This window comes from Pyrgilauda ruficollis, unplaced genomic scaffold, assembly GCF_017590135.1.
Source record: "Pyrgilauda ruficollis isolate IOZ18807 unplaced genomic scaffold, ASM1759013v1 scaffold31, whole genome shotgun sequence".
Lineage (NCBI taxonomy): Eukaryota > Metazoa > Chordata > Aves > Passeriformes > Passeridae > Pyrgilauda > Pyrgilauda ruficollis.
The window spans coordinates 4,283,783-4,299,056 of record NW_024524489.1 but is presented as its reverse complement, the minus strand read 5'-3'; the positions used below and the strand labels follow the sequence as shown (position 1 = coordinate 4,299,056).

At 44.0% G+C, this 15,274-nt stretch overlaps 1 protein-coding gene across 1 annotated transcript in view; it reads left to right on the top strand.

Moving 5' to 3' along the window:
• EML6 (EMAP like 6) overlaps positions 1 to 15,274 on the top strand; it is an 82,190-nt gene that overhangs the window by 63,670 nt on the left and 3,246 nt on the right. Inside the window, exons 26-37 of the mRNA XM_041473927.1 lie at positions 74 to 275; positions 485 to 611; positions 7,278 to 7,292; positions 8,522 to 8,530; positions 9,572 to 9,650; positions 10,635 to 10,764; positions 11,235 to 11,333; positions 12,490 to 12,510; positions 12,875 to 13,048; positions 13,714 to 13,922; positions 14,369 to 14,526; positions 15,142 to 15,256. Of these exons, the coding sequence (XP_041329861.1) occupies positions 74 to 275; positions 485 to 611; positions 7,278 to 7,292; positions 8,522 to 8,530; positions 9,572 to 9,650; positions 10,635 to 10,764; positions 11,235 to 11,333; positions 12,490 to 12,510; positions 12,875 to 13,048; positions 13,714 to 13,922; positions 14,369 to 14,526; positions 15,142 to 15,256 (1,338 nt within the window). The remainder of the gene's footprint in view (positions 1 to 73; positions 276 to 484; positions 612 to 7,277; positions 7,293 to 8,521; positions 8,531 to 9,571; positions 9,651 to 10,634; positions 10,765 to 11,234; positions 11,334 to 12,489; positions 12,511 to 12,874; positions 13,049 to 13,713; positions 13,923 to 14,368; positions 14,527 to 15,141; positions 15,257 to 15,274) is intronic.

Below are 15,274 nucleotides of genomic sequence, written 5' to 3'. Positions count from 1 at the left end.
GATGGGAAAGGGAAAGAAGGAAGGAGCTGTTGCTGGGTGCCAGGCTGCCAGTGGGGGATTCTCTGTGCTGCAGGGCCAGCATGCCAGGTTCAAGAAGTACGTGGGGCACAGTGCCCAGGTGACCAACGTGCAGTGGCTGCACAACGACTCCGTGCTCCTCACCGTCGGCGGCGCCGACACCGCCCTCATGATCTGGACCAGGGAGTTCCTGGGCATCCAGGAGAGCAAGCTGGTGGACAGTGAAGAATCAGACACAGATGCAGAGGAAGATGGAGGTAAAGAGGATTTAATTCAGTCTGCCTTGCCTCAGTCAGAGATTCACGCAGGCATTTAACCTGAGGCTTTGCTATGCTAAATTTCAGTAAGGAGAGCTTGGTAGGATTTGTTTCCTTCCTTCCTTACATTGTTGCAGATCTTCTTATTCTCTACTGTCCCACTATGAAACAAGGGTAGTTTGTTTTAGTCTATGTTTTATTTTTCTAAGGTTATGACAGTGATGTTGCAAGAGAAAAAGCAATTGACTACACCACTAAGATCTATGCAGTGAGCATCCGAGAAATGGAAGGCACAAAACCCCATCAGCAGCTAAAGGAGGTTTCAGTGGAAGAGAGGTATGTCCCACAAAGGCTTTTGCTCCCAAGTGTGCCTTTTTGCAGGTCTCTTTTCATTCAACTAAAATTAGTCCTTAGAAATAAGACAGGAATTTTAGAATTCACCAGCTAACATTTAAAATGGTGTTCACAGAGTACAACGTGTTCATGTGATGGAGAAAAATACATGGGTATGACACATCTCTGAGTGTTGTGTTCTCTTTTGCCATTCACATGAGCATTTATATTCTCTCCTAACCAGCGTGTGTCTGAAGCAGAGCACTTGTGGTAGTGGTAAGCTTGTAAATATTTTGTGTTTAAGGCTTTGGGTGGTGCTTTTATTAAAAGACTTTTCAGTTGCTTGTAATTGTGTTGGGTTGTCACTGTTAAAGCTGGAGTTTCCCATGGCACACGCTGGCCTTAGGCTGAAATATTCTAAAAAAAAAATTAGCTGGAAGGGGAACAGTGTTGGAGAGGAGAGCAAAGAAAAGAGGTAAGAGCTAAGAACAGAGGGTGAATCCAGTGAAACACAGACCTAAAGGAGGGGGTGGTAAAATCTGATGGGACAGAACAGGAGCATCTATAACCAGTAAAGTAGTTCCCCCTCAAAATCTGGAGCAGTAAATCCCTACCTGTGAATCCAGCTGGTGACTCAGCTGTGAATCCCTTTTGTTTCTTTTGATAGAGTATTTTCTTAGAAATGATCACTCTTTAATCAGGAGTTTCCCTGCTCTTGCCCCCCACTGGGAACTGACACAAAGGACTGCTGTGGGTTAATCCACAGAAAGAATTTGAGGTTAGTTCTGTTATTGCAAGAGACAAAATGGAGTTAATAATACTTCCTAATCTCATGTAGGCCTTGGGAAAAAAGTTTCTGTCTTTAAAGCTCTCAAAGAATGCAGTGCTGAACATGTTGAACATGAGAAAGTAATTAATCATTTTTGCTCAGTAAATGTGCAAAACAGGAGAATTGAGTGTGAAATGTGGGGTAAGAACAATGAGAAGAAAAATGTTGCACCCATTTTTTGTCATCACAATGTTTTAACAGTACCATGCAGGAGGAGGATCAGTGATTTTTACAATAAAATGTTGGACCATAACCTTCTCTTTTTCCATTTCTTTTAAGAATATCTCTTTTCTTCAAATAAAGACTTTGTTCCTCCATCTTTCTACAAAAAGGCATAGTGTATCATCTGGTAAACATAAATGTTTGCAAATTGAGTTTAAAAAAGGGAAATTATTATTTGATTTTGGACAAGTTGCTAAATTGTTACAGGAATAACAAGTGGCATTGGTATAGATATTTTGCACCAGAAACCCCTGTACTGTCCAGCTGATTTATTTTGCTGTGATGATGCTGTGTTATCAACAGTTTTGTACTTTGTGTTAGTCTAGGTTAAAAATAAACCCTTGTCACTGTCCTTCCCATCTTTTCTGCTGGAGAGTCACAGCTCTTGTACACATTTTTATCTCCTTTTTAAATTACAGCTGCTTCAGTACAATCACACCTTTGGTATTTGGAATTTGCTGTTTGGATCATTCTGACAGCAAATTTCATCATTTTCATATGTCACTTGTTAAGCAAAGATCAATTCACTTTCCTGTCTTCAAGGGCTTAATATAAATAGTGAGAACTTATAGTGAAATAATCAGAAGTGGCAACTTTATGGTGAAATGTCAGCAAAACTGCTTTCTGAGGGTGTTGTGATTGGATAGGGCCTTAAGCTGTGAAAGGTGCTGGGGTTTGGGTGCACTAAGACAGGATTCATGTGTTGGCTACTGCAAGACTGCAATTCCTGGTCACAGTGGGACAATATGGGCACAATTCCTGCAGAACCTTGGCACTCCCAGTTGTGAGTGCCTCAGGCTACAGCTGACTTCTCTCAGAAGATGTATGAAAAATGAGGGAAGCTTTGCATCTGTGTCAAATTCCATCTTTTCTGAGAGCACAAAAGAATGTAGCAGCTGGAAAAGGGTTTGTCTGCCCATGACAAATTTCTGAAATCCCAGGCCTGACTTTTCTTTGCACCTGCAAGGTGTGAAGTGAGAGTTGATCAATCCAGGTGAAATGGGAGGTCTGCAAGTACTCAGCTGTCTGTGTGGAGGGAAATCCTAAATGTTCAGGGAAATCTAAGGCCAAGTCAGCTGGTCTTGAGGCTGTGGAGTCTTGACATCTCTGTGCACAGGGCTGAGTGAAGAGGCAGCAAGGAATACTGGAGGCAGCTCCCAAAGCTTTAGATTTTCTGCCAAAGGCACAGCTGGGGTAGCTCTCCCAGCCCCTCCAGGTTTGAAGAAGGGAGCCCAGAGGATGTGTTCCATTCTCTTTCAGGCAGGTATGAGGGGAAACCTGGTAGGCTTTTGAGGAGGAAGTTTTTCTGGGGGAAATACTCCAGATCTTTCCTTTTGTGATTGTGCCATATGTCTGTCTGAAGACCCCAGTGATTGTGCACTTAATGGCTCTTGTGCCTTGAATATTCTGGCATTGGTAACTTACTGTCACTCACTGTCCACGTGTTGAAAACCATGGGACAAGCTGGGAGGCTGCTTAGAACAGAAACTGGGAGTAAATCCCAAGGCCTAGAAAACTGCTGGCCCACTTCACTGCAACATCTAGTGAAGGTCTTGGAGTGTCCCCCTTGCTGTATTTTCATTGTGACTTTGAGAAGGGAAAAATAATGAAGGTATAGTGAGAAGAAACTCATAATTAGGCAAGTTTAAATTAAGGAAAGGGGAAAAAAGAAGCAAGTTTCTGGTTTAAGCAAGAAGTAGGAATAGCTGGGGCTGCTTCTGTGAGCTGCTCCTTGGGGGCAATGACTCGGAGCTCACTGGGGTTTTTTCTTTTAAAAGTCATATTTAGAGGGTAAACTGTTGCTGAAGTTACTTTCCAACTTATGAAATCAAACACGTTTCAAAGGTGCTATGTGGCACCTACAAGACATATCCATCTGTTTAATCCTTCTGTTTGCTGGAATAAACTTGCAGGACTCTGTGCTTCTCTAATAGAAAGTGGTGAATCTGAAAACCTCCAGGTACAAAATTTCTCTAGAAATAACAATTAATTGTTCAATTCAGGAGGAGTTTGATCTCAGGAACAGTGATGGGACTCCTGAGAAGATTACAAGTGTAGGGTTGGGAGCTGAACTGTCCAGTGATTAGTATAAACTTAGGAGTAATAATAACATTTTCCCTTAGAAAAGAAAATGAGAGCACTTTATGCAATTTATTTTTCCTAACTCAAATGTAATTAAAATAATCATGATTCTGCAAATATCTTGGAGGAGCGTAGAAGTTACATGATAGATTTTACTTGCAGGATTTTAATCAAGTCATGGCCTGGTATTTTTAGGGGGATCCAACATTTCCTGTCTCCATCAGCAGCTACAGCTTTAGGATGGCAAAGTGACAGGAGAGCTGTTGCTGAGGCACAGTTTTAAAATGTCTTACAGTTGTATTGGTGCGTTTGGTTAAGATCATTAATCGATTGTTGTTTCTCTCTCCTCTCCCCGACCTTGTTGTTTTTCTTCTCCCCCCTTTCCATGTGTTCCCTGCTCTCCCCCCACCCACCCTTGCCCTTGTCTCCCTTTGTGCCCCCGTGGCTGGCCCCCCTTGCCGTGCCCGTGCTCAGGAGCGGGGTGCCCTCGAGAGGGGCCGCAGGAGCCGTCTCGCGGGGTGGGAGCTCCCAGCGCGGCGCTCCCACTCCTCGGGACCCCCTGGCCACTGGTGGGACTGTCCCAGACAATCCAGGACAATTGTAAGCTCTGCTGTGTGCCACAGAAGAATTGTGCTGTTTCACAAAAGGGCCGGTTTTTGAACTGGGACCATTTAAACCAAGAATTGATACGATGAGAAGTAACACGAGCTTGCTGATGCCTGTATTTATGTTACTAATCTCAAAGGCAAAAAGACCTGTTTGCATTTGGCCTCCTACTAACCCCTAACACACCCCCTGCATCTGCAGCCCTCCTTTAGCTCAATTTGCATGACTCCACGTGAACCTGGTGATGGGAACTCCTCCAGAGCAGGTGGAATGTGTAGAAAACAAGAAGCAGCATTAGCATGTTTGTCTGGTTTTCTGTTTTCTCAGCATCCTGGCTTGTCTCCCTCTCCATGAATTACCCACCTCAGAGCCTGGTCTCTATTGTGGTGTAATCATGTGTCCTGATAAAGGTAAAAAGTTAAAGAAGTTGAATTTTCTGTCTTCAAAGTTACTCTTTAAATTATTGATTTCTTTAAAACAACATGAGTTAACTTATATAAGCTTCCAAAATAGCCCCCACAAGCTTTGCACCATGAAGTGAATTGTTAGATTTATGGTTGCAGCCTTGGTTCCTGCACCTTTACACACACATGTCTGTGGGTGCAATGCAAAAGCTCTGAGTGTGAATCTGTGTTGTATTTATGTGTAGGTGGGGACTATTCAATATGTGTCTGAAAAAATACATCTTTGGGGTGGAGAAAATTACTTTGGGCTTATTCCTGCAGAAAGCCCCTCTCTGAGAATGAGGAGCATCATTTGGAATATTCTCTTTTACTTTCTCAACAGCATTGTGTCAAGTTAATGCACCCTAAATGCACTTGACAGCCTGCTGGTTTCATCCCATTTGTCCCCAAGGCTTGTACACATTGTGACTGGTATTTGTCAGTCCCTGCCAAGCTGCTGAACTCAGAGTCAATCTCACTGCTCCCACAGGTCAGCACAGAGCTGGCTCAAAGGTCTGCTCTGTTTGTGTGACACTTGGGGGAGTGGAACTGAGGGATGCCAGCATTGCCACGCGTTCCCAACACCTCTCTCTCTGAGCCTGAGTGCTCTGCCCTGAGGGTGATGTGAAATACTCAGCTTTTCTCAGGGCTGTTGTGCAGGAGGTAGTCCAGGGCTGATGGAAAAAGCCATGTTTCTCGTGTTCTGTCATGCAGAGGGAGGATCTGCTATATATGATTGGTTCAGTGTTTGTGTTTACACAGTACAGCTTCAACAAATGGAAAAGACTCTCTTCCTTCAGGGTGTGAGGGACAGCGGGGCCAGTCTGGTACAGGAGCTGTTTAGGGAACAACTTCCCAAGGTGCTCAGAACGAAGGCCTTAGGTTTCATTCCAGTGATTGCCCTCCTTACTAATTGCTGTAGTGCTCATTTCACTGGACACTGAGCTGGAATGACCTGGGAATGCAGTGACCAGCTGCCCTGACAGGCTGTGACAGCAGCTGGCCCCACCATATGTCCTGCAGTACTTTGTGGTTTGTTTTTTTTTTTCAAGATTGCATCAGCATACATGTGAAGTTCTAAATATTGTAACCATATAAGGCTTTTTCAGTCCTTTAAAAAGGTAATTTACCACTGATGTTTCTGTCTAGTTCTGTTTGAGCTTTGCTTTGATCTGCTGTATTTGAGAGCAGGGTATTTTCGTGTTGAATCCTATTCTTTTTGTTGTCTTATGATAGCTACAAAGTGTTAAGAAAAAGTAGCAGCAGGAAAAGTTGTATGTAAAACTCCTATGTATTTTGGGATGGGAAAATCCAAGGCTTTAGAATTTACAAAATCTTTTAATCCCTTCTCTGGGAAGGGATTAAAAAAAGCTCAAGGAGTTTTGCAGCAGTTGGGGGCACTTGGGAGTGCCCTCCTGTCACTGGTGAAGGGCACAGTTAAAAGCTGCTTTTGCATTTTTTCTGAAATGAACAGTATATTTTTTAAACCTTGGATTTTTGTTGTGTTGCCCAATCCAACCCTACCATCCTTTCCTGTCCTTGAACCTTGCTTTCTCTTCTCAAGAGCAGTCCTGCACATGTTTGTGTAGCTCCAGGTGTGTTCCCTCTCCAGTTGGCAGCCATGTACATCCATGTCTGTCTCCCTTTTGGGCTTGGAGCTTTTCCCCACCCATTGCTGCTGGCTCAGCCTGTCACCTTCTTGGTTACAGGACACTCCTGTCCATCTCTCCCTGGACCTTGGTGGTCCCTTTCATGTGACACTGTTTTGGAGTTCCCATGCTGTTCCTATTGGCCTTGGAGCAGAATGTGTTCTCCCCAGTTTATGCCTGCTGCAGTCAACATCTCCAACCAGACAGCAATTCTGGCCTGTGACCTGGAAACAGGAGCTGGTTATATCCCCTCCCATAGCATTTATCATAACAGTTTTTGATCTGCCTTTTCTTTTGACCTTTGTTTTCCATCCACACAGATCTAGCTTTTTTTCTCCTCATGGTTTGGCCCTGCTCTCTAAGATCACACCTCTTTCTTTCCTCAAGGTGCCCCACTCTTCCAAAACCCCATTCCCTCTTCCCCCCAGCCCAGCTCTTGTTGTGTCCATCTGTTGTTCTCCATCCCGGTGCTGCCTGTTCACCCCACCCCTGATTTGGGTTCTCTCCCCTCGTGGCTGGAGGGGATGTTCACTCACATCTTTTCACATTTCTGCATGAAGGTGGTGCTGAGGTTTTGTCAGTTTGGATCTGGGCTTCTATCCCTGACTGACAGCTGCGTGTCCTCATGTGAGAACATCCTCGAGATTGCCATGAGTACCAGAAATCTTCTCTGCTGTATTCACAGTACCCAAAGAGCTGAAACCCTCTAATATCTGACTGTGTCCTGTGTTTCCCAGAGCTCCTCCATGCCGTAACATGATCTAAGCACGTTTGTTTGAAATTGCTGCAAAGAAACCGTTAATGCTTGTGTTATGTTTTAACTTGCTTTCCTTTGGAGGCAGGGAATTGTCAAGTAAGTACTGGTGGGGAGCCCAGCTGAGGCCTGGATTGCTGGGAATGTGCCATGCAGGTTGCACAGGTCCAACAGGGCAAAGGGGTGTCATTTGCTGCAGTGCAAATTTCTTGTCTTGGCAGTGTCATCTTCTGTGTCAAAACAAACTAGATGTAGTCACAGGCTTGTTAAAAGTGAAATGACTTCTTACAGTGTTTCAAATGTGCTGCTTTCCATTTGTTTTATTAAGGTGGTGATGAGGCAGTGAATGCACACGTGTGTGTATATATACATGGCTGTGTATATATGAACGCACACAACATCTGTGTTTGTGTGTGCTGTGAGTAGGTATCTATAAAAGTATCTCTGTGTGTGTCTCCAAATTAAGCCTCATGCTTACAATCTGGTGACTATCAAGCATGTCACAGTGGTAGTGTTCTCTTGCTTTCATGAAGTATTTTGGCTTGCTCTTGTCATAAACTTTGATATTCCTAGGTAAAGAAATGTAGAAATGATCCAGTTTGAAATAACACTAAAACAGAAAAAAGCATGCAAGAAAACAATTCTTTTCCTAAGTGCCAGTTCAGAGGCCCTCATAAATCTGGGCTGAAATGAAATAATGAATTTATTTTGTAAGACAAGTTTTGTAATAACTTCCTCTGCCCCTTCCCTGCCGGTGACAGCACCGCTGCTCGGTCCTGCTCCACCCAGGGTCACCCCAGGGGACTTGAGTGACCACTGTCTGAGGAAATAAAGGTACTTGTTCCCTGAGGACAAGGCAGGACAGGCTGTCCCAGGAGTGACTTGGCCTCCTCACAGCAATTGTGGGCTAAATTGCAGCTGAGCTGGGATAGAGAACAATCATCCATTGTGTGCGATCTCAGCACTGCCTAGGAAGCTGTCAACTTCCTACCAGTTCCCTCCCTGTCAGGCTCCTGAAAATAAACCAACCGTGGAACCCCGTTCTGCTCTGGTGCAAAGTGTGCAGGAAGCTTGGATGTAGTTCCCTTTCTCCTCCATCCTGCAGGATCTTTAGCTGCCAGGCTGCCCAGGGATGCTGGGTGCAATGTTTCTGGGTCTGTGCACTCTTTGGTTTCTGTTTTAGTTCTTGCTGGCATGCTTGGATAGCACGTGTTGTGCCCAAGGAATGACTGCTGCGCTCTGAAAGTGCTTGTGCATGAGTCTCGTGCTCAGAAGTGACTCCTAAACTCTATTAAGTTTCTTGCTTGGCTTTATTTGCTGCTTACAAGGGGATCAAGGTAACTCTTTCTCTCTCTTCGTGTCATGGGGTCACCTGCTGATGTGCTTGTTGGTCCTTGCTGTGCTTGAGACCTGGGTTAGACTGGTTACCTCCAGCCTTGCTGTGTCTCAGAGCACAGCTTGTCCTGCTGCTCATTCCCACAGGACTCAGTGCCCACTGTGCTCTGTCCACTGCGCCTTTAATACCTTCCATGAAAAATCCAGCTCCAGAAAAAGCAGCTCCCTATACACAAAAGGGATTTCATTCTTCTCCAATTAATTTTTTGCAAAATGGGAATTACTGGTAGTTATGGTCTTAGGACAGGAACAAATTTCACAGCATGTGGAATGTAATAGCAAGGTCACATTTTTCTGGAATCATAAGCTCTGGGAATGCTTTCCACATCTGTCCCTCTTTTCCCAGCAGGATCAGCATCAGCAGCAGAGGTTATCTGGCCTTACAGACTGTTTGCACACATCAGATTTTGTCTCAGCCTGTTCTGCATTTGTCTCTTTATCTACTTTTAGCAACTGTAATTATATAAAATAGCTTTGCTGGCCTCAATCTTCCAAATTCCCTTGGATTAATGACTTGTGCATTTAAATGCAACCATTTTATCTTTAATATGATTTTGAGAAGACTTTATTGAAGCCATGTCAAGGTTTTGGGATGGGGTTTCTCAGAAGCAAGGCTGAGCAGAGGTCAACTGCCAGCTGCAGAAATTACTTCAGATCATTTCTGAAAGCACCCAATTTATCATCATTTCATATTCAAGGATTTTTCCATGGATTTAAATCATTATGGTTTGGGGTCTTTTGGATGGTGTGAGGTTGTTTGTTCTGCCACTCATCCATGAAGTCTACATCAATATTTCTGCACTTTCTATCAAAAAGTGCACTTTCTAAAAAAGTGCAGGATTTTAGTCAGTTTATTATACGACTCTGAAAAAAGCTCATACAGGGGCAACTGTCCATTTGCTGCTCACACGTGCTGTGGTTTTAAAGGCTGTGTTTAACTTTCAAATATACTGATTGTCTCCTTTTTTAAATGTTTTTTTCAGGCCACCCGTGAGCAGAGCTGCTCCTCAGCCTGAGAAACTGCAAAAGAACAATGTCAACAAAAAAAAGAAACTGGTTGAGGTCAGAATTCATATCTTTCCTATTTCTTTGAAAGTAACATGTGGTGAGTGAAATCCATCCCATTTTGTCTGTCAGTGAAGGGCAGGTACAATCACAGAGTATGTGCATTCCCATGTTCCCTGCTCAGTCCCAAGGGAAATACACCCAGAACCAGCACTGTGACCCAGGAACGATCCTGTGTGGGATTTTGAATGATGGAATTTGCTCATTGACTTTGGAACTTCCCTTTTTCCCCAAACAACTTGTTTGAATTCCCACATAATAGGCAGAACCAGGAATATTCTGTGACCTGTGTGGGCCATTTGCAACACTTGGTCTATGGCTAATTGGGATTGTTCCCAGTGAGCTGTGATTGTGTTTGGGACAGTCATTAAGTTGGGCTTCAGGGCTCCAAGGCAGCCCTAACACAATCCATTGACCATCCTGGGTTCCTGGAGGAAATTTCCTTGGCAACTGCTCGCTGTAAGCTGCAATTACACCTCTGATTAATGTCTTAATTGCAGAGTTACTTATAGCTTGCCCTGGCTTCCTCTAAGGACTTTAAGGTCAGAATTTGGTCTGTGGAAATTTGGTAGTTTATGAGAATGATTTTTGAAAACTCTGCAGATAGCTTCTTTAAAATATCTGATACCCTATATAAACTTTGATGGGAAGAGCAATAAAATCCAACCTGTTCTGTGAGTTGTATCTGTTTGGAATGGGGATTTACAGAACCAGGGCATTTATAGCTCTCTGAGTAATTAAAAATAAAATAACATAAGTGCAGTGCTTTAGTTGAACAATTACAGGTTGTTGATGGCCTCTGATAATGTTATGCCTCAATAAATGAGCAGAGTGGGGATAACTAATTATTGTTTTGTTATTCTATTGCCTCTACAAGATATTTGTACTTGTGTAATTTAGAATTGTCCTTAAGTGGTCCAGGCTCTGAAATCTTGCTTTTTCTTCCATTTCACTCTTGTTCTTTTTGTTTTCCTGGAGCAGGAGCTGGCTTTAGACCATGTGTTTGGATACAGAGGATTTGACTGTCGCAACAACCTCCATTACCTGAACGATGGTGCTGACATTATTTTCCACACAGCTGCAGCAGGCATTGTCCAAAACCTCTCCACTGGTAATTCCACTTAAAAAAATACTTGGAGATAAAATAGCTTTATAAGGAAAATATTTTTGATCGGAAGTCTGAACTTTTTAATATTCCTGTGGCTTTCCCACATTTTGCATCTTGATAAATAGCACAAAACCACTGTAGGTGGCCTTTGGGGACTCCAGTCCTAGGACAGCCTCTGGCCTGTGGGCTGGGACACAAGGATGGCCCCATCTGTCCTTTCTGGGCCCTTTCCCTTGGGAGGGCTTTGCTGATTCCCTGGATATATAGAAAATTTCCCAAGCACTGCTTTTGTACCCACCTCTGTGTGTTGATGGTCGTGTCCATAGTGCATTTGGGAACGGTGCCTGGGAATGGGAGCAGGGCAGCCTTAGTGGCCCCTCATCCCCTGCAGAGCTGTAACCAGCTGCCCAAATAGTCTGTGGTGGCTCTTCCTCGCTCCTGTGGTGACTGAAATCCTGTTTGGATGGCATTAGGTAGCCAGAGCTTCTACCTGGAGCACACTGATGACATCCTGTGCCTGACGGTGAACCAGCACCCCAAGTACAAGAACGTGGTGGCCACCAGCCAGATCGGTACGTGCCCCCCAGCAAAGCTGCACTCACAGTTTTCAGGGCACTGCTTTATTTGGGGCTTTTCTGGGGAGGAATTCTACTTTTTGTTTGATTTGAAAGAAGTAATCAAGCTCCAGGGTTGTCTTATTGTTTCAATTCCATCTCTGATTGTGAGTGATTGGATTTTAGAGTTAATTGTAGTGTAATCATATTTCAGAAGGCAAACTTCGATAAGCTGCCTAATCATCTCAGTAATCTGATTTATAGAGTTCCTTCTTTCCTTCCTGTGTCCAAGGCACTGTTTAGCAGTGAGAATACAATGAGCATAATTTTCTCTGCAGGAAGACAGGAGCTGACAGAAAAGGCCAGAAACAGAGAGAGATCTCAGCGGAAGTTAGGGGACATATCAGGGGACAGCTGAGAAACCACGTGTGAATATTGTTTACATGGAGGGTCCTGCAGGAGTAAACATTGCATGGGGAATGCAGGATGAGTTGTCCCAAGCCTTGAGAAGGATCTGCTGCCCCTCAGCCTAATGCTGAAATAATTAACTTGATGGAGAACAGGGTCAGAACGTCTCCTCAGCCTGTTCTGGAAGGAGAATGGAATCCATAACTTGAGGACAGGAGTCACTTAACAGGGGCAGGGAGTGGTAGTGATGAGCACAGTGACAAACACAAACCCTCTGCTGCCTGTCCTGAGCACAGTCACTGCAGCTGGAATGTGGAGGGAGCACCCAAGCCTGCACGTGGTGCCAGAGCTGCAAACACTGATTTCTGGGACATGGAAAAGGCCAAAGGCTCTTTTCCTAGGCCTCGGGAGATCAGTGCTTCTGGGTTTGGTTTGATACTTTGTATAACTAGAGATTCACTTCACTTTTGAATTTAATAATTTTTAAAACCTGCATGCCTGTAACATTTCTTTTAGATACCATTTTTAAAACTTAAAAGTACTAAATATTGTTGCAATATTTGTGTATAAAAGCCAATATACCCAAAAAAGTTCAACAATATTCCTGCTTATTTGTTTTGTTGATTTAATCCATATCCATTTCCAAGTTTTTAATTTTGTTTTCCTTCTGGTGCTGATGCTGGCACTTCAGCACGAGTCACATGACTTATTTCACTTATTGTTTTCCCTTGGTGCTTCCTCATTTGCCATTGCTCTCACAATGCAGGTGACATGACAGAATTCCCAGGTAAGGCTGATTTGTTTGTGAATTTAGCAGAGTCCTGTACGAGTTCCATGTTGCCTCGTTGTATCTGTGTGAACCATGGATACAAGTGAAACATCTGCAGGCAATTTCTTTTGCATGAGGCTCTTCATGAATGTTATGTTGTTCTTTTAGAACTTGTCTGACTTCATGGACTACAATGATCCCCCCCCTGTGTTTTGCAAGCTATTTTGATTTCTCTTTGTTTCCCAGTAGTGCTAATCTTCAAACAAATCCAAACCCCCAACTAATGTCTGTTCAGGTTAAATGTTCTTGAAAAATGCCTGGTTTGCATTGCAGTGAAGCTTTTCAGAATTGATTCCCTTTCAATGCCCCTCTCTGCCCACAGGTACTACCCCCACAATTCACATATGGGATGCCATGAGCAAGCAAACCCTTTCCATGCTGCGCTGCTTCCACACCAAAGGGGTCAATTACGTGAACTTCAGTGCCACTGGCAAACTTCTGGTGTCAGTGGGAGTCGACCCAGAGCACACCATCACCGTCTGGAGGTGGCAAGAAGGTACAAACCAGGGGAAATCGTGTTCCTTCAGCCTCACAGAGCTGTGCACAATGATTGCCTTTGCCTTTCAAGTCTTTGGACTTTGTGTCCCCGCTCTGAGTATCCCAGTTAATCAGTTAAAGATAGCAAAGGGCTAAAAAATATGAGCAGGAAGATAAGTTTTAAACACCTATTGTAAGTGGAAATTAAGGAAAGAATGATGCTTAATGTAAAGTTACATGAAATTAAGGAAAATTACTATTTTCTTTCCTAAAACACTTCAAGTACTCTGATGGAGTAGGTCTTTGGGAAGTAATTTCTAGAAAAGAATTATCTTTGGAAATGGTGGTGGGGAGAGGAAAAGTGCCTCAGGTCATGTGTGTGTCCCTGTGCATTTTTCATCAGATGATAGCCAACATTTCTGTGTTATTTCACTGACCCAGGAGACAGATTTTGCTATGAAGGCCTTAAATCTGCATTTCCTAAATCTGTGGGATGCAAGCAGGGACTTTGGGAGTTGCATGAAGATGTTTGATATACTAAACAGTGTTGGGATTTGCAGCTTTCAGCATCTGGGGCACAGATCTCTAATCCAATACCAGCTCCATTTATTTGATAAAATCATATCAGAGCTTAATTTCTCAGGTGAATTCAGCTTTGTTTTCATCCTTTCTTCATTAAAACAGGGGCCAAAGTTGCCAGCAGGGGAGGACACCTGGAGAGGATCTTTGTTGTGGAGTTCCGCCCGGACTCCGACACTCAGTTCGTGTCCGTGGGGGTCAAACACATGAAGTTCTGGACCTTGGCTGGCAGTGCTTTGCTCTACAAGAAAGGAGTCATTGGTTCCATGGAAGATGCCAAAATGCAAACCATGCTCTCTGTTGCCTTTGGAGCAGTGAGTTCAAATTACCTGCTGCAGGATTTTACATTACCTTTGTTTTGAACCTGCAAGGGTCAGTTTTCTGTGCTGAAATCCAACCCAGTGCCTGTTAGTGAAATGTGGATTTAAAACCAGTGCACCTTGAGATCCTTCCCTGAATTTCCTGAGCACAGTTGGGTGAATGTCTTCTGTTAAGCTCTGTGCACACCTACTGTCCTGGCTTTTTTTTTTTTTACACTTTGCTGGTTATTTATCTGTTTAACTTAAACTTGATCTGTTATTTTGTGTGTCATTTTTTCTGCTAAGGGTATTAGGTGTGACACATGCCAGTGATACCACCAATGGTGACAATCCAGTGTGGTCGTTAAGGAGTTTTAAGTTTAATGTAAAGAATTTTACTTGAAGCTGAACAAAAACGCCGAGCTGTCTGTTGTATCAGGGATTGCTGCTGTGTGTTGCAGAATAACCTCACGTTCACTGGTGCCATAAATGGAGATGTCTACGTGTGGAAGGATCATTTCCTGGTCAGGCTGGTGGCCAAGGCTCACACAGGACCGGTGTTCACCATGTACACGACGCTGCGGGACGGGCTCATTGTTACTGGCGGGAAGGAGAGGCCGTAAGACACTGGATCTTCCTCAAGTGCCAGCTTCTGTCTCGCTTGTGTGGTTTTTGTTTTCATTCTTATCCAGCATCCCAGAGATAAATGGTCTCTGTGCTGTAACAGCTTCACTCTCAATTTTGCATAACCTGCCCAGGTGGCTCAGTAAGTGAAGGACTAAAGGAGGATACTTGAGGGTCACAGTGGCACATGTTATGTGGCAGGGAGACACTGAACCTCTTTGGAATTGTTCCAAACACCTGGATAAGCTCTTACTGCCTGAGCTCCTGCCATAAGTGGAGTTCTCTTCATTTGTTAGTTCTGTCAAATTACAGACAGCCTCTCCCAGTGGAGATGCTGCGGGTCTTGGGATTACCACAAGAAACAGATTGGCTGAGAAACAGATTTGAGATACGTGGCAAGAGAGCAGTTTGGTTTGTACAAATTATGGTGCTGTTTAAAACATGAAGTGTGAAAGCATTTAATTTTTTATTATTTACTTCCCATTGCACCATAATAGCGATACAGAGTGGAGGGTGGGTCAGTGTATGTTTAGTGACTTAAGCAGAAAAATACTGGTGGGCTTTGCACGTGTAAAGGAGCCGTGCAGGTAACACCAGGCCTCCTTTGCAGCACGAAGGAGGGGGGAGCAGTGAAGCTGTGGGACCAGGAGATGAAGCGGTGCCGAGCGTTCCAGCTGGAGACCGGGCAGCTCATCGAGTGCGTGCGCTCCGTGTGCCGGGGCAAGGTGAGCAGCGGGCGAGGG